The 18,786-nt window shown below is 43.5% G+C and overlaps 1 protein-coding gene across 2 annotated transcripts in view; it reads right to left on the bottom strand.

Moving 5' to 3' along the window:
* Positions 1-8,258: 8,258 nt before the first annotated feature.
* Positions 8,259-18,786, bottom strand: part of LOC140346542 (transducin-like enhancer protein 1) — a 51,315-nt gene continuing 40,787 nt past the window's right edge. For both annotated transcript variants that reach the window (XM_072432662.1, XM_072432663.1), the window contains exons 15-20: positions 17,840-18,089; positions 16,432-16,679; positions 13,022-13,169; positions 10,957-11,107; positions 10,599-10,675; positions 8,259-9,999 (exon numbers count right to left, since the gene is read on the bottom strand). In XM_072432662.1, coding sequence (XP_072288763.1) covers positions 9,892-9,999; positions 10,599-10,675; positions 10,957-11,107; positions 13,022-13,169; positions 16,432-16,679; positions 17,840-18,089 — 982 coding nt within the window. In that variant the 3' untranslated portion in view covers positions 8,259-9,891. The remainder of the gene's footprint in view (positions 10,000-10,598; positions 10,676-10,956; positions 11,108-13,021; positions 13,170-16,431; positions 16,680-17,839; positions 18,090-18,786) is intronic.

The following is an 18,786-nucleotide window of genomic DNA, read 5'->3' as shown; positions in this document are numbered from 1 at the left end:
ACGAGCCACAAACGCCAACGAACTACAAACTCCAACGAGCCACAAACGCCAACGAACTACAAACGCCAACGAGCCACAAACACCAACGAACTACAAACGCCAACGAACTACAAACGCCAACGAGCCACAAACGCCAGCGAGCCACAAACGCCAGCGTCCCGTGAATCCGATCGACGAGAGCGTCTTTGTCTCACGGCAACGGGACGAGCTTTACGGACAAACCCAATCACAGGAGCGAGCTTATGAAAATCACACTTAGATCTGTCGAGCACTAATCCCGCTGCAGCCCGCAATCCCATAAAACACAGCTCGGCAGATTAGCCACGTATCCGTGCACATATTTAACTGATTAAAGGTCCCACCGCCGCCTCTCTCGGGGCGTTCGGGGGCCCGGGGCCAGAGGTAGGAGAGACCAACGCCCGTCGCCCCGTCTGAGGACTATAATGGAGATTAGTTTCAAGCTTTGAATACATTTCGTACTTATCCTGGTCCATTTAGAAGTGTTTACGTCGGTTTAAAGTGCTCGAAAAGTGTACTTGAAGCTGCAGTACGTGACTTTCATCCGGGCGTAGGTTTTTAAATCTGTGTAAGTCGTTCCTCGTTGTCACACGCACTTCGTTAATATTCACGTGCATTCATTTTGGGGCTGAAGCTGGACCACCCAAGCGCAGCCCCTCAGAGCGCCGCTTTAAGTCCTTATTTCTGAGTTAACGAGACAGAAGAGTCGTTATGATGAGGTACAGACGGTGTAATGTTACCTCAAAGTGTTATAGTGAGTATTTGGAGAAGCTGCGACTGTCGGGACGTTAACGTTAATGTCACTGTAAAGACGAAGCACGACGTGATTCACAGCGTCTCGTGTTTTCAAATGACGGACACAAAAATCATATCTGAAGAAACACAAATGTGCAAATGATTTCAGTTTGTTCTTGTTTTCAGATTCTCCAGCTTCATTCTGTGTCCGCCCCAGTGTGACTCTGACGACCGATAATGAAGATGTCCTCCTCCTCGCTCTTCCTCCCTCCTCACCCTTCCTCCATCCTCGCTCTTCCTCCCTTCTCGCCCTTCCTCCATCCTCGCTCTTCCTCCCTCCTCACCTTTCCTCCCTCCTCACCCTTCCTCCCTCCTCGCTCTTCCTCCCTCCTCACCTTTCCTCCCTCCTCACCCTTCCTCCATCCTCGCTCTTCCTCCCTCCTCACCTTTCCTCCCTCCTCACCCTTCCTCCCTCCTCGCTCTTCCTCCCTCCTCACCTTTCCTCCCTCCTCACCCTTCCTCCATCCTCGCTCTTCCTCCCTCCTCACCCTTCCTCCATCCTCGCTCTTCCTCCCTCCTCACCTTTCCTCCCTCCTCACCCTTCCTCCCTCCTCGCTCTTCCTCCCTCCTCACCTTTCCTCCCTCTTCGCTCTTCCTCACCCTTCCTCCCTCCTCACCTTTCCTCCCTCCTCACCCTTCCTCCCTCCTCACCTTTCCTCCCTCCTCGCCCTTCCTCCCTCTTCCTCCCTCTTCGCTCTTCCTCCCTCCTCACCCTTCCTCCATCCTCGCTCTTCCTCCCTCCTCGCTCTTCCTCCCTTCTCGCCCTTCCTCCCTCCTCACCCTTCCTCCCTTCTCGCCCTTCCTCCCTCCTCACCCTTCCTCCATCCTCGCTCTTCCTCCCTCCTCGCCCTTCCTCCCTTCTCGCCCTTCCTCCCTCCTCACCCTTCCTCCCTCCTCACCTTTAGTGCACCGGGATGTAATGGAAACACAAATTTGCTCCCATTCTATATGAATTAAACATAAAGATGTGAAACTTTTTCTGTAAACAGAAAATATCTCATAAATAGTTCAAAGATTTGTCCAAATCCATTCACTGAGTAATTAATATGAGCATGAATAACCCCTCCTACCTCAAGGGTGTGGCATGTCAAGAAGCTGATGAGACGGCATGTGTAATGCACTGGTGTGCCTTAGGCTGGCCACAGTAGAAGGACACAGGGTTTGAACGATGAGGTGACGCCGTTGTAACAAAGTTAAAAGCTTTGAAGTTGTTGTTCATCCCCTTTAAGCATCATCTCATGTGTGTTTTTGCCATTCTACCAGTGACAATCGGTGTCAGGGCAATCAAGGCAAGTAGTGATTGACCAGTCCAATCTAAAATTACCGCGTGTCACTCACAACCATATTTAAATTGTTCTAAAATGAATCCAAATGAGCCTGTTTTCCCCTCACTTCTGCTGCTGCTGCTGCTTTTAGTGGCCTCTACAGGCCGCTGAGCAGTACTGCAGGAACCCTGTTCTTCTTCTCCCACCTCTTTTCACTAACTGAGCATGTGCAGAGGAGAAGAGAAGCTCTAACTGAGCATGTGCAGAGGAGAAGAGAAGCTCTAACTGAGCATGTGCAGAGGAGAAGAGAAGCTCTAACTGAGCATGTGCAGAGGAGAAGAGAAGCTCTAACTGAGCATGTGCAGAGGAGAAGAGAAGCTCTAACTGAGCATGTGCAGAGGAGAAGAGAAGCTCTAACTGAGCATGTGCAGAGGAGAAGAGAAGCTCTAACTGAGCATGTGCAGAGGAGAAGAGAAGCAACAGCAGCGCCAAGATTCAACAAACAGACGTAAAAACTATCTTTTAGAGACAAGTCTGTGTTTGTAGCTCAGGCTCTGTTCATGTTTATGATTCGACTTTAGTTAGAAATACAGGCGTTTAATAACAGAGCACTAATTTGTGTCATGAATTGAGCAGTGAAGCTGAATGTTACTTATCTCACTTCACTGCTCAATTCATGACACAAATTAGTGCTCTGTTATGAAATGATTTCTAACTAATGTCTAATGTCTAATCATCATGTAAGTAACATTCAGCTCTAAGTCTGATGCTCATCCATAAAAGTTGTCGGTGTAATCCCTCATTCGTCCAGGCGTGTTCCATAGTAGAAAAAGCTTCAGTTGTAGTCATCTGGACTCAGTTTTAAAAAATAGACGTTTCGACTCTCATCCAAGAGTCATTGTCAATAAAAGAATTTAGATCGAGAACTCCGATATTTATACTCTTCTGTGGTAAGACCCGCCCATTGGGCGGAGCCTTCCTGAAGTAGCAAGAGTTGTTTGTTTCAACAGAAACTCCCCCCTTGTATCTACCGAGCTAGCCTATTCAGAATCTTAATGGGCTATTAGAATCCTCTTTGTCTTTGTGAGACCCTGGCTCAACCACCCTGAGTACCTGATTAGCATCTAAATGTCCTGGTCCTGGTCCTCTGCCTCTCCAGGGGTTCAGTATACCATTATAGATACCAGGAAGATTGAATCTGAGCCCTCCATTTCTGTTTAAAGAAGGTCTTTCTTTTTTAACAAAAATAGCTTCTTTGACTCCTCTTTCAAACCATCTTTTCTCCTGCTTAAAACCTTCACCTCACCGTCTTCAAACGAGTGATTAGAGGCTTCAAGATGGAGATGCACGGCACTCTGAGGTCCTGAACTAGTATTTCTTCTGTGCTGATAGAGCCTCTTGTGTAGAGGCTGTTTTGTCTCACCTATGTACCGTTCTTTACAGCTTTCTTCACTGCATTGGATCGAGTAAACTACATTGCTCTGTTTTTGAGTCGGCAACTTGTCCTTAGGATGAACCAGTTTTTGTCTTAAAGTGTTTCCTGGTTTAAAATAAACAGGGACTTCGTGTTGTCTAAAAATTCTCTGCAGTTTTTCCGACAGGCCAGACACATAAGGGATAGAAACACCCTTCCTTCTCTGTTCAGTTTCCCTTTTGTCCTGCTTCTTGGTTCTCTTCACTTAACTCCTTCTACTTCAGGAAGGCTCCGCCCAATGGGCGGGTCTTACCACAGAACAGTATTAATATCGGAGTTCTCGATCTAAATTCTGTTATTGACAATGACTCTTGGATGAGAGTCGAAACGTCTATTTTTTCAAACTGAGTCCAGATGACTACAACTGAAGCTTTTTCTACTATCCATAAAAGTCAGTGATTTTGGGGCATTTATTCCATTGAAATGAGTGAAATCCTCTCTGTGATGTACAATAGCCTTTAGTTCGAGTTAGATTGTTTTGAACCTGAATCCTAAACACACACGCCTTTTATTTATCTTTTATTTATCTCTACGTCCTATTGAGTAATTCTGCCGTATCCCATGTGAAGGATTATTACCCACAATCCCCTGCAGCAGCTGATTTGTGGGTTGGTGGGAGTTATCGTCCCGCTGCAGCAGTGAGAAAACACACGGATGTAAATATGAAGAGTGTTTGAGTACAGGACAGTACAAGTACAAACACAAATAAAAGATTAATAATACTAAAGTCGCGTCATGGGCTGCGCTGGTTCTGTGTTTTTTCCTCTCATATATTTATAGATGTTGTTGTGTTTAAATATTATCAGTTTGATTTTATTTTGTATTCAATATTTTCTATTTTAGTTGTAATTGTTGAGATTTTGATTGGTTCTGTGCATGACTTTTCCTGTGGCGCCTCCGTCTTGTCTCTGTGGAGCTGTGATCGCTTTGCCTGGAATGTTCCACAGTATGGCATTAAATAAAAGTATAGTTTTAGGCAATACAAATGTCCGAAAACTCCTTAATTCTATCTCTATGGAGTTTTTTCTGACTAAAATAATGTGTACGGACTATAAGTGGCACCTTTTTTCATAGTTTTGACCGGGGTGCGACTTATACTTATATTTATATTTATATGTGATATTATTGTTATTTTCACACTTGCAACCGCATTTCATACTCCAGTGCGACTTATATACCGTATTTTCCGCACTATAAGGCGCACTTAAAAGCCTTTCATTAAAAAAAAAAAAAAAGATTTATAATCCAGTGCCTTATATATGGATTAATTCTGGTTGTGCTCACTGACCTTTGTTTTGCTTAATGCACCTTATATATGAAAAATTATCGAAAATAGACGATACATTGACAAATACTGCATGTTTTTTTCCCTCTACTATGCATTTTTTGGCTTATACTCCAGAATATACGGTATTTAAATCTGACGCGGCGGTTAAGCAACAGCTCCTCCACTGAGAATGACACGGAGCCGCTTCTTATGTTCATTAAAATGTTCCAGTAAATAATAAACTGAAATATACTGCGGGCTCTTACATGACACGAGCACAAAGCCATTACGCCGTGTAACTTCACCTTTATAAATCCACCTTTATAAATCCACTTAACTCTCACATTTCCGGTCCTTTCGCGCGCACTTTAGCCCCGAGTTCAGGCCAAATCCGGGCGCGGCTGGAGTGTAAAGCGTGTAAAGTGCGTCCCGTGTCGGCGGGAGGAGGAGGATTCGCATCTTTTTGTGTGGCGTCGAGATAAATAGGATTAAGGATTTGAGTGATTTAGGCTGAATAATCCGTGTGTGTATCGCGGCGAGGCAGCGGCGGCGCCATCAAAAGAGAAACGCTGGCTAATCCGCGCCAAAAAAACTATAAGACTAAATAAAGTAATGATTCCAAAGAGGTTTTTTTTTCTTTCCGCTCGGCTCTCCAAGGATCTTTGACGGTGAGAGCTGTAATTAGCAGCTTATCTCCTCGTGTGAACTTCAAACGACTCAAAGGAATTCAGAATCTTGATCTGAACGGATTAGACTAATAGTTAGATTTATATTTTGTATTCGGCGTGGACTTTTTTAGTTTCTTCTGACTCGTATCAGTGTATTTCTCTTTTATTCGTCACTATTACCATTTTCTCTGGTAAACAAAACAATCTGTCCATCAAATATGATTAATAACATCTCTTTTTTCTTCATTTATTTTCAGTTTTATCATTTTATCAAGGTCAGTTTATGCTCCAAACACACAAATGGCCTTTTATCTGCACATTTTAACTCTATAACAAGCCTCATTTTTTATGTTGGCTCCAGTTTTGAAATGAGACCCCGACAAATGCATCAATATCTCGCAAAAGCAGCTTCACTCTTCTTTAAAGTCACCAAAACACATCCAGGCGTCGTTTGAAATCTGATTTAACTGTGATTTTGAATTGTTCTCGCTCATAATCAGAGTGAATCAGTGTCAGAAAAGCTTCAGTTTTATTTGGGGCTCATTTAAAATCTCCAGAAATGAAACAATAATGCAGTATTCAGTTTATTTTAAAGATGACGTATTCAAAATCAGCTTTACCTTGTTCAAACGGCGCCTCTTCAACAGTATTTTCTTCAAAGTTGTGATATTTGTACATATATAAGTTGACAAATCAAAAAGTGTTTCTAAACTGGCGTAAATCTGACAATTAAAAACATGTAAATGACAATCTGCTGCTTGTTATGAGGAGGTGGGGCTTCCCAGTTTTGCACAGGAAGTCAATGGACCAGTTTATATCACTTTACTGAGCGAATTTAGTTCAATATTGACGATTACAGTGAACAAAATGTAAAAATTATGATCAACTTCTACTTCAATACCTGAAAAAAGCATAATGTTGTTCCTTTAATAAGCTCCACCTTCCTTTAATGAGAAAAATGACAATGAAATACAATAAAACCAGTCCAAAAAATATCTAAAAATACAAATTCAACATAAAAAGCCTCTTTAATGATCCCGATCGCTCTTTTTGCAGAGTGTGCGCGCAGTGATACGCCCGGGCTAATTAATAAGCTTGTGCGCGAGCGAGGAGAGGCTGTTTGTTGTGGCGTTAGCGCTTAGCGGCGTTAGCGCTCAGCGGCGTTAGCCATCGGATTTGGACGGTTTAAACTGTGTGGGTTTGCACAGCTGGGACCGCGTGCTGTCGTATCGGCGCCGCATCAGGGATCAGAGAGAGCGTCGCAGAAAGGCCCCGCGGACGTTAGAGTTATGTCGTTATTGCTTTGACTCTCGAGGTCGTGGAGAGGATGCTCATTGGTCGATCGGGTCGTCGAGTTGGGAAGTGTTTGGCGCTCGGGAGAAGAGGATCATCAAATGCTTTGCGTGTGGTTTTGACGAGTTTGAACTGCTTTTATATTCAGTTTATGCCTTTTTGATTCGATTTGCTGATATTTGGCGCTGATACTTTTGGGGGGGAGGAGCCTGTGTGCCACTCCCAGTTTGTCCTCTTCAGGTTTGTGTGTATGAATGGAAAGAGGAGCCACTGTGACGTTTCAGCCTGGAGGATTACCGCCGACTTCACCTGCGCCCCGCCCACACCTGCGCCCCGCCCACTCCAGCGCCCCGCCCACACCTGCGCCCCGCCTTCACCCGCGTCCCGCGATGATTTGTATTTATAAATAGTTCAAATGAGAATCTAATTTTGATACTTGTTTTGGTATCAGTTCAGAGGACATGGGATTTTATATTCTTTTGACAACTCTCATTTCAATGGAGACAAGATATATTTTCTAGCAACATAAACACCTTAAATTAAATAAATGCAAATAATTAAATCATCAAAACAACTAAATACAATAAAAAATGAATAAAAATAATAAACTAAATAAAAATAAAAAATAAAATAAATAAAAAATAAATAAATAAAATAATAAAAAATAAGTTTAAAATACCATAACAAAACGAAATTCATTTCATGCCATACTAATGTTGAGTTTAGGCCAAATTCACCCTGGACGCCAGAGTTGGACGACCGAACATTTGAAGGCGATGAAGGACTCTTAATACACAGACTGTTCTTAAACAAGTTAGAAGCTGCAGCCGTAAACCTTCTCTCAGGTGAACTAAAAAACACTTCCTCGTTTTCGTCAAGCTTCACTCGGGTCGCTCCATTTGCATCTCTCTTTTCTCGGGTCGCTCCATTTGCATCTCTCTTTTCCAGTATTATGAGACGCAAACCAGAAAAGCTCACATCCTGTACATCGTGAACTCTGAAATCTTCAGGCTTTTGTCTTTGGCTTGTGGTTCAGCCCCAGGTCACATCCAGGTATTAGCCTTCAGCGAGCTCCGAGCCACGGGCGGGGTCAGGAACATGCAGTTTAGATACAGAAGTTAGATTTAATAAAGCTGCTCACATGTCAGAGCAATGGAAATTCAACTGTGAAAGATCCATCCATCTTGCATCTACCGTATTATCCGGACTATAAGTCGCACCTTTATTCATAGTTTTGGCCGGGGTGCGACTTATACTTATATTTATACTAATGTGATATTTGTTATTTTCACACTTGCAACCGCATTTCATACTCCAGTGCGACTCATTTATGTTTTTTTCTTCTCTATTATGCATTTTTTGGCTGACTTATACTCCAGTGCGCAAAAATGTGTAACGGAATAGGCTTTGGTCTGCTCTAGTTCAAGTCGATGTCTTCTTTAGCGCTGTAGTTGGACAAAGTGAACGCAGCCGCAGGATTTTACAAAAACACATTTATTGTCTAGACATTTCAACCGTTTGATTAGCTGGCATTAAGACCATTTAGTAGTTCTCCTGATTTGTTCATGTAAAAGACGTACAAAAGCTGGATTTCTAAAGCAATAATTCCTGTAAGAAAAGAAACGACATATTTACATTTTTACAAACATCCAACAGGCAAGACAAAAACAATAGCACAACGTAGAGACTTTATCCACCTTCTGGGGAAACCACCAGAAATAGATTCTTGTGACGCCATTTGTGTCTCGTAAGACTTTTACATCGTATTTCTTTTAATTTTGTTTAATTTTTTTTTACAGAAGTATAAACCCTTTGAAAGTTTGTGACAGAATACAATCAAAATAACATCATTAATTGGGCCATAAACAATATTAGTAATACTTTGTGATCATTTTTAAAAGCCACTGCATTTGGCATTACATCGTGGCAATAATTGTAATTAACTGCACGAGGTTAATTTTAGATTGAGCGCTTGGTTAACGAATGTATTTTAATTTATTTGACGATTTAACTGAAGGCAAAATCGTGTTTATTTTTCTCAGTACTTGACCTGTAAAACCTAAAGACTTGAGTGTAATTATTGAGCTGAAACTAACGATGATTTTTGTTGTCGACTCGTTCAGCGATCATTTCTATTGTGCAGTGACACTTTTAAACACATTTAATCCAAATAAAGGCTGAAATATGGCGACTGAAGGCTTCCAGACCGACAATATTTACGAATAAAGTTTATTATTGAGTAAAAACAGTAATTGTTGATTCTTTTTTGACATTTTGATTAATTAATGCCACTGCGTTTGTTATAAAAAGGCATTTTCGTACATGTTTTGAGCTCGTTTAGTCCAGATAACGATACCAAATATTATCGTTTAATCCTTCATCATTGCAGCTCTAATGTATTCATAAATCCTACTTTATTTCCTACAATTCAGAGGCTAGAATATTAGATCTGTCATTAAAAAAACAAGAAAATTACATTTCTGCACTGGAAAATTCAATTGCATGACTGAAATAAATCACTAGCGTTTACCTTTGAAGGCAGCTCGTCATCGTCAGTAATTATCTTTCTAACCATCGTTTCTGATGCCAAACGTTCGAAAGGGTTTATAGTTGGTCCATATGTAGTAAGACATCGCGGGAGACGTAGGCAAGGCTCGGTACCATTTAAATAAACCTAAAAAATCATCTGTCGTTATTTAATATCGTGACAAATTTATTCCTGTTAAACGTTTCATAAATCCTGTCTATATCTTCGCTCCGTCTCTACGAGCAGGACTTGGTGACTCGCTCCGTCGCGTTCCCACGACGACGCGGCTCGACAGGACGAACGACACAAACGCGAGCTGAGGTTCTAGGGTCGAAAAAGAAAGGCTGTGGGTCGAAACGGTTCCTCCCGACTGTCCGTCCCGAGGAATAATCTGCGTCTCCGTGCGACGCTCTCATTCTGTACAAACGTGGAGGAGAATCGTGTCCCGTCATTGTCCGCGTGGCTCTCCAAAGGAACCCAAAGCGTCTCCGGTTTGCGTTTCCCGCGCTCCGACACTTAAGAGTTTGTGGTGGGACGGTCCCGTCTTTAGAAGCAGCAGTGGAGCTCCGTGGTTCCCGTGGTTCTCAGTAGATGACCTCGTAGACCGTGGCCTTCTTGTCTCCCGAGCCGGTCACGATGTACTTGTCGTCCACGGAGATGTCGCAGCTCAGCACGGACGACGACTCCTTGGACTGAAAGAAAAAGAGGGCGTAAGAGGTCGGTTCGGAGGGCGGAGGAGGTTATAGTGGAGCTGTGTGACGGAGGAGAAAGATCTGATGCAGAGAACTTAAAAGAACTCAAAGTACTAGTAGAGGAGGGCACAGAGGCTTGTGGAGAGGGAATGTGTTGTCGTGATACTTTAAACAACATGAAGACATTAGAAATAGAGTTCTACACTTGTGAACCTCCAGACTGATGCATCAAGGCTGAATCTGAAGAGCTGAACATGTGACTTAAACATAGGACAGGCTGAGAAATAGATTCTCAAAGTTAGGGGCCTGGGGGGCCCCCCAAGCAATTTCAGGGGCCCACAAGCGCGCGCGGAGAACATAAGAACAAGATAAATGTGTTGTTTTAAACCTGGTTATTAGCATGTAAAACAATTTAAAGTACTTTTATCTGTTATTTGATATGAAGAGCACAAATACTGAAACACTGGACTCATCAGCTTAATCTCTTTATTTACTTCAGAGTTTGTCAAAAATAGTACTTAAAGAGAACGTGTGCTAAAGCCGAGCAGTGGAAACAGACATGGCGTAAATGACACTTTTGATCTACAGTCAGATCTCACCTGGAATATGCTGGCTCCGTACGGCGTTCTCCAGGCGTTCAGCAGGTTGTCTTTCCCTGTGCTCACAAACCATTTACCTGCAAAACAACAGAATTTAATTACAACCTTCACGATCGACTGGGCCACGGCCAAACTAGTAAGTCCCATTTTCAAAAGATAATTTCCATTGTAGTTTTTTTGAATACATTTTGAACCAAATAAAGATTCAAATATGGTGACTGAAAATACTCATGAATCAGAAATGTTTGATTCTTTTTAGACATTTATCTTGAATAATGACGCTTCTGGCTTCATGTGTTTTGGAGTCGCTGTCGTCCAGATCTTTAATGTTCGTTATTGTGTTTATTGTGACACTCACCGCAGTAAGCGAACTGCAGGGAGAGGACGCAGCTCTCGTGGAGGTGGAGCTGGTATTTGTCCGGCTTGGTGACGTGAAGGACCTCCACGTTGCTGCTCTCCATCCCCACGGCGAGCCACTCCCCCGTGGGACAGTAGCCCAGAGAGAAGATCTGTAAGCAGAGAAGGCGCGGTTACACTTTGAGAAGGCGCGGTTTGAGAAGGCGCGGTTACACTTTGAGAAGGCGCGGTTTGAGAAGGCGCGGTTACACTTTGAGAAGGCGCGGTTTGAGAAGGCGCGGTTACACTTTGAGAAGGCGTGGTTACACTTTGAGAAGGCGCGGTTACACTTTGAGAAGGCGCGGTTACACTTTGAGAAGGCGCGGTTACACTTTGAGAAGGCGCGGTTACACTTTGAGAAGGCGCGGTTACACTTTGAGAAGGCGCGGTTACACTTTGAGAAGGCGCGGTTACACTTTGAGAAGGCGCGGTTACACTTTGAGAAGCTGCGGTTACGCTTTGAGAAGGCGCGGTTACACTTTGAGAAGGCGCGGTTACACTTTGAGAAGGCGCGGTTACGCTTTGAGAAGGCGCGGTTACGCTTTGAGAAGGCGTGGTTACGCTTTGAGAAGCTGTGGTTACACTTTGAGAAGGCGTGGTTACGCTTTGAGAAGGCGTGGTTACGCTTTGAGAAGGCGCGGTTACACTTTGAGAAGGCGTGGTTACGCTTTGAGAAGGCGCGGTTACGCTTTGAGAAGGCGCGGTTACACTTTGAGAAGGCGCGGTTACGCTTTGAGAAGGCGCGGTTACGCTTTGAGAAGGCGCGGTTACACTTTGAGAAGGCGCGGTTACGCTTTGAGAAGGCGCGGTTACGCTTTGAGAAGGCGCGGTTACGCTTTGAGAAGGCGCGGTTACACTTTGAGAAGGCGCGGTTACACTTTGAGAAGGCGCGGTTACGCTTTGAGAAGGCGCGGTTACGCTTTGAGAAGGCGCGGTTACGCTTTGAGAAGCTGTGGTTACGCTTTGAGAAGGCGCGGTTACACTTTGAGAAGGCGCGGTTTGAGAAGGCGCGGTTACGCTTTGAGAAGGCGCGGTTACGCTTTGAGAAGCTGTGGTTACGCTTTGAGAAGGCGCGGTTACGCTTTGAGAAGGCGCGGTTACGCTTTGAGAAGGCGCGGTTACGCTTTGAGAAGGCGCGGTTACACTTTGAGAAGCTGTGGTTACGCTTTGAGAAGGCGCGGTTACGCTTTGAGAAGGCGCGGTTACGCTTTGAGAAGGCGCGGTTACACTTTGAGAAGCTGTGGTTACGCTTTGAGAAGGCGCGGTTACACTTTGAGAAGGCGTGGTTACACTTTGAGAAGGCGCGGTTACACTTTGAGAAGCTAAACGTATGGACCGGCTTTTCTAGGTCTTGTCTGCACCATTTCCATGACGACTCGACTGATCAATGACAAAAGGTGCAAAAGGGCGTGAGCTTTTTGACTGAACTCAATAAAGAATATTTACAGACTTTTCTGGCAATGGTTTTTCACATTTTCCTTTTTTGAACCAAATTTGACTCGAATGAAACCAAACTGATGCTGCCTGAGAACGTCTTAAAGACCAAATGTAATAATGACTACTCTGTGTGTCCGGATCATGACTATTTTATCACCAAATGACAATATAATCATAATTCTAAAATCCCTGAATACTAAGCACCTGTGACATAGTACAGAGCGGTGAGTGAATGCTAAGCACCTGTGACATAGCACAGAGCGGTGAGTGAATGCTAAGCACCTGTGACATAGCACAGAGCGGTGAGTGAATGCTAAGCACCTGTGACATAGCACAGAGCGGTGAGTGAATGCTAAGCACCTGTGACATAGCACAGGGTGGTGAGTGAATGCTAAGCACCTGTGACATAGCACAGGGCGGTGAGTGAATGCTAAGCACCTGTGACATAGCACAGGGCGGTGAGTGAATGCTAAGCACCTGTGACATAGCACAGGGCGGTGAGTGAATGCTAAGCACCTGTGACATAGCAGAGCGGTGAGTGAATGCTAAGCACCTGTGACATAGCAGAGCGGTGAGTGAATGCTAAGCACCTGTGAGGTGAAGTCGTGCTGCTGCAGCTGGCGGCCCTCCCTCAGGTCCCAGGAGCGCACAGTGTTGTCCAAACCTCCGGTCCACAGTTTGGTCCCGTCGTTGGAGATGTCGATGCAGCTGGCTCCGTCTGTGTGGCCCTGGAACTGCCTAAAAGAGCCACAAGAGCCACAAGAGCCACAAGAGTCAGACAAATGCATTTCACAACAAGACTGGTTTGACTGATCAGGACCAAATGAATCTCCCAATACATATACGTTTATGATCTTGATGACCATATTAGGTGATCAGGAAGGTGCTAAAATGTATGCGCCATATAATGAACCAGAAATATTGCACAAATATCAATTCATGCCCATATTTATGTCCCTTTGAGGTCATTTTAAATCAATATACTCTATATTCTAATTTTGCTCCTCTCCAATTGTATAATGCAAAAATGACTGAGCTTTAAATCATATTATAACACTGTTAGTACCTCATCAAAAACAGTTGTATTTATTCATGACGTCTTCTCCCTCTGAGCCTCATAAACACTCAGTTTCAAATATCACACATGTGTGAAGATCTACGTGCTGTGGTGTTTTTAGGTCCATAAATCATCTCCTCATTCTGAGCATTGCAGCCGTCAAATCACATTCATTACAACTGCGTGCTTTCAACAGCGTGTAGGTGCTAGCTAGCTTTTGTTTTTTTCATATGGCTATTCTCTTTGCCAGTAGATAAATCATGGTTCATAGAAAGTGCTGTTCAGTTTCAGTAGATTAATTATTTAAAGTTCTAAAACATGAAATGCCAACGTAAACATTCTCTAGAACATGTTTAAAGGCCAAGAACAAAACAAACTATGCAGAATATTGCCACACAACACAACACAACAGATATGTCGGTGTAATCCCTCATTCGTCCAGGCGTGTTCCATAGTAGAAAAAGCTTCAGTTGTAGTCATCTGGACTCAGTTTGAAAAAATAGACGTTTCGACTCTCATCCAAGAGACATTGTCAATAAAAGAATTTAGGTCGAGAACTCCGATATTAATACTGTTCTGTGGTAAGACCCGCCCATTGGGCGGAGCCTTCCTGAAGTAGAAGGAGTTAAGTGAAGAGAACCAAGAAGCAGGACAAAAGGGAAACTGAACAGAGAAGGAAGGGTGTTTCTATCCCTTATGTGTCTGGCCTCTCGGAAAAACTGCAGAGAATTTTTAGACAACACGAAGTCCCTGTTTATTTTAAACCAGGAAACACTTTAAGACAAAAACTGGTTCATCCTAAGGACAAGTTGCCGACTCAAAAACAGAGCAATGTAGTTTACTCGATCCAATGCAGTGAAGAAAGTTGTAAAGAACGTTACATAGGTGAGACGAAACAGCCTCTACACAAGAGGCTTTATCAGCACAGAAGAAATACTAGTTCAGGACCTCAGAGTGCCGTGCATCTCCATCTTGAAGCCTCTAATCACTCGTTTGAAGACGGTGAGGTGAAGGTTTTAAGCAGGGAGAAAAGATGAAAGAGGAGTCAAGGAAGCTATTTTTGTTAAAAAAGAAAGACCTTCTTTAAACAGAAATGGAGGGCTAAGGTTTAATCTTCCTGTTATTTATAATGGGTTACTGAACCCCTGGAAAGGTAGAGGACATTCAGATGCTAATCAGGTACTCAGGGTGGTTGAGCCAGGGTCTCACAAAGACAAAGAGGTTTCTAATAGCCCATTAAGATTCTGAATAGGCTAGCTCGGTAGATACAAGGGGGGAGTTTCTGTTGAAACAAACAACTCTTTCTACTTCAGGAAGGCTCCTCCCAATGGGCGGGTCTTACCACAGAACAGTATTAATATCGGAGTTCTCGATCTAAATTCTGTTATTGACAATGACTCTTGGATGAGAGTCGAAACGTCTATTTTTTCAAACTGAGTCCAGATGACTACAACTGAAGCTTTTTCTACTAAACAACACAACAGAACACAACAGAACAGAACACAACAGAACACAACAGAACAGAACAGAACAGAACACCACAGAACAGAACAGAACAGAACACCACAGAACACCACACAACAGAACACAACAGAACACAACAGAACAGAACAAAACACCACAGAACAGAACAGAACAGAACAAAACACCACAGAACAGAACACAACAGAACAAAACACCACAGAACAAAACACCACAGAACAAAACACCACAGAACAGAACACAACACAACAAAACACCACAGAACACAACCGAACAGAACAGAACACAACACAACACAACACAACAGAACAGAACACAACCGAACAGAACAGAACAGAACACAACCGAACAGAACACAACAGAACACAACAGAACAGAACACCACAGAACAGAACACAACACAACAGAACAAAACACCACAGAACAGAACAGAACACAACAGAACACAACAGAACAGAACAGAACAAAACACCACAGAACAGAACAAAACACCACAGAACAGAACACAACAGAACAAAACACCACAGAACAGAACACAACAGAACAAAACACCACAGAACAAAACACCACAGAACAGAACACAACACAACAAAACACCACAGAACACAACCGAACAGAACAGAACAGAACAGAACACAACACAACAGAACACAACCGAACAGAACACAACAGAACACAACAGAACACAACAGAACACAACAGAACACAACAGAACAGAACAGAACACCACAGAACAGAACAGAACACAACACAACAGAACACAACAGAACAAAACACCACAGAACATAACATAACAGAACACAACACAACAGAACAGAACACAACAGAACACAACACAACAGAACAGAACAGAACAGAACAGAACACAACACAACAGAACACCACAGAACAGAACAGAACACAACACAACAGAACAGAACAGAACAGAACACAACAGAACAAAACACCACAGAACATAACAGAACACAACACAACACAACAGAACACAACCGAACAGAACACAACAGAACACAACCGAACAGAACACAACAGAACACAACAGAACACAACCGAACAGAACAGAACAGAACAAAACACCACAGAACAGAACAAAACACCACAGAACAGAACACAACAGAACAAAACACCACAGAACAGAACACAACAGAACAGAACACAACAGAACAAAACACCACAGAACAGAACACAACAGAACAGAACACAACAGAACAAAACACCACAGAACAAAACACCACAGAACAAAACACCACAGAACAGAACACAACACAACAAAACACCACAGAACACAACCGAACAGAACAGAACAGAACACAACAGAACAGAACAGAACAGAACCGAACAGAACACAACAGAACACAACAGAACAGAACACAACAGAACACAACACAACACAACACAACACACCACACACAGCTGGAGTTGAACCTTCAGCCTTCAGGCCACATTTCCTCCGGTTCGTACCTGACCAGCGTCTGGTTGTGCAGGTCCCACACGGCGATGTTCCCGTCGCTGCAGCAGGAGAAACACACTTTGGAGTCTGGGCTGATCGCCAGCGCGTAGCACGCCGGCGCAGATGAGGTGAGCTCCGCCTTTATGCGAGGAGTGGGCGTGGCCAGATCCCAGATGGACAACGTACTGGCCTCGCCTCCGACGATCAGCGTGCGACCGTCGGGGAGCAGGCGACACGAGCGGATGTAGTTGTCCCGGTTCTGTGGAAACAAAAGACGTACTCGATGTTCAAAAGGATCGTCACTATTACATATGTTTTATCCTCGTGGACTTCTAATATATTGATAAACTCCTTGGGAAAAACACAATTGTAGACCCAATTTGACCAAAGAATGAAGTTTTAGTTTTAAGACTAATGAGAATGTTTTTTTTCACAATAGCTTCTGAGAGTCGTGCCATTATTCAACCACAAAGACTTTATAAGATTAAAATGGCACGTTTGTGGAGCCCGTTTCCCACAAATAATGACAAGGTTCAACATCTGTGGATATTCTTTTCAAAGGCAGTGACTCTCCTGTAGCGTTACATAGGCTCCTCCCCTCCATCTGATACCATGACGATCAGATACAAGACCTCATACCGTATTTTCCGGATTATAAGTAACATCTTTTTTCATAGTTTTTTTTTTTTTAGACTTATGTGTAATATTATTCGTTATTTTCCCACTGGCAACCACAAGAGGGCGCTCTAGGCTCTAAGCGACGCAGAAAAGAATCTGCACTTCCTCTTCCTCTGGAGTTTGTGGAGTTGTTTAGAAGTGACACAGAGGAAGAAGAATTCAATGGATTTAGTGATTTGGGGTAAAACTGATGCTTTGCTAAACTTGTTAGCATGTTCTTTATGCTATAATTATCTGAATAACTGTTCATATGTTACGTTAACATACCAGACACTTACCACAGTTCTGTCTGTGCCTCATGTAGCTGAAGGTGTTAGCGTTAGCATACGTCATGTAGCTGAAGGTGTTAGCGTTAGCATACATCATGTAGCTGAAGGTGTTAGCGTTAGCATACGTCATGTAGCTGAAGGTGTTAGCGTTAGCATACGTCATGTAGCTGAAGGTGTTAGCGTTAGCATACGTCATGTAGCTGAAGGTGTTAGCGTTAGCATACGTACACCTATTCACCATGTTCTCTCATCTGTTATTATTTTAAACTGCATTTCAAGATGAAATGTCTGTTCTTGGTCTTGGATTTTATCAAATACATTTCCCCAAAACATGCGACTTATACTCCAGTGCGACTTATATAGGTTTTTTTCTTCTCTATTATGCACTTTTTGGCTGGTGCGACTTATACTCCGGACGCCCTACTTCCTGATCCTAATGTGCGGCCGGTGCGTGCTTGCCGAGGCCCCTCACCAGGCAGTCGAGCTGGGACACGGGGCTCTTGTTGCCCGGGTGGCTGATGTCCCACACTTTGACGCAGCCCTTTCCTCCGGTGTAGACGTGTCTCGTGGGGTTACTGATGGTGACGGCGCACACCACCTCGCCGTGGTTCAGGGTGTTGATCTGCCGAGCGTGCCGAGGGATGCCGGGGCCGACCAGAGCGTCCGGGGGGAACGGCACCGGCTGCATCTGCCCATCGGCCGCCACGTGGAACGAGTACGCGCTGTGGAGAATCAGAAGGACACGATTAGCCCTCGAGAAAACGTTTATTACACACGTGCAGTTTTCAGCTCTGATAATGTAGATATGGATAAAATCTAATAAACGGACAAATCTGATGTTATGAGGACAAACTGGTAAAATATCAGTGACAGATACTAGTGTACAAATATATCATCCTAATGAAAAACACTTTCCAAAAAGCCCCAATAACAGAAGTATTAATCTTCTTATTTGTTTAAATTTGAAGATAAATTAAACGTTAACCAACCTGTGGATTAAGTTTCAAATGCAGTCGTCCGCACAATGTTTAAAAAATCAAGACATATTATCCACAAACTCAGGGATATCTGATGTTCAATCGAGTCAGATGCCCCGCCGCGCCCGAATCCTTTGATGTCACAGTAAATTGGTTCTCTTTAAATCCACCCGATCCTTTCACGTCGTCGCTAAACTGGGAATAGGCTTTCGAGGTAAAAGCCGTGTTCGGCCGCAGCGTTATTAAAACTGTGGTGGTTTTTAAGTCGTCACGTTTGGCTGGAGTCGCCCTCCGTCCTCGACCGCTCTGCGCAGTGAAGCAGCTGATGAGGAGCGTGTGCAACCCCAATTTTTGTCGTTTAAGTTTAATGTTAAAAGATGTTAATAAAATGAGATTAAATTATATTGAATTGTCCTAAAGGCAAGGCAAGGCAAGTTTATTT

Source organism: Eucyclogobius newberryi, unplaced genomic scaffold (genome assembly GCF_026437365.1).
Source record: "Eucyclogobius newberryi isolate DKJ021-1_F unplaced genomic scaffold, fEucNew1.0.hap1 SCAF_6, whole genome shotgun sequence".
Lineage (NCBI taxonomy): Eukaryota > Metazoa > Chordata > Actinopteri > Gobiiformes > Gobiidae > Eucyclogobius > Eucyclogobius newberryi.
Note: the sequence above shows the minus strand (reverse complement) of the source record. Positions and strands in the feature narration are given on the sequence as shown.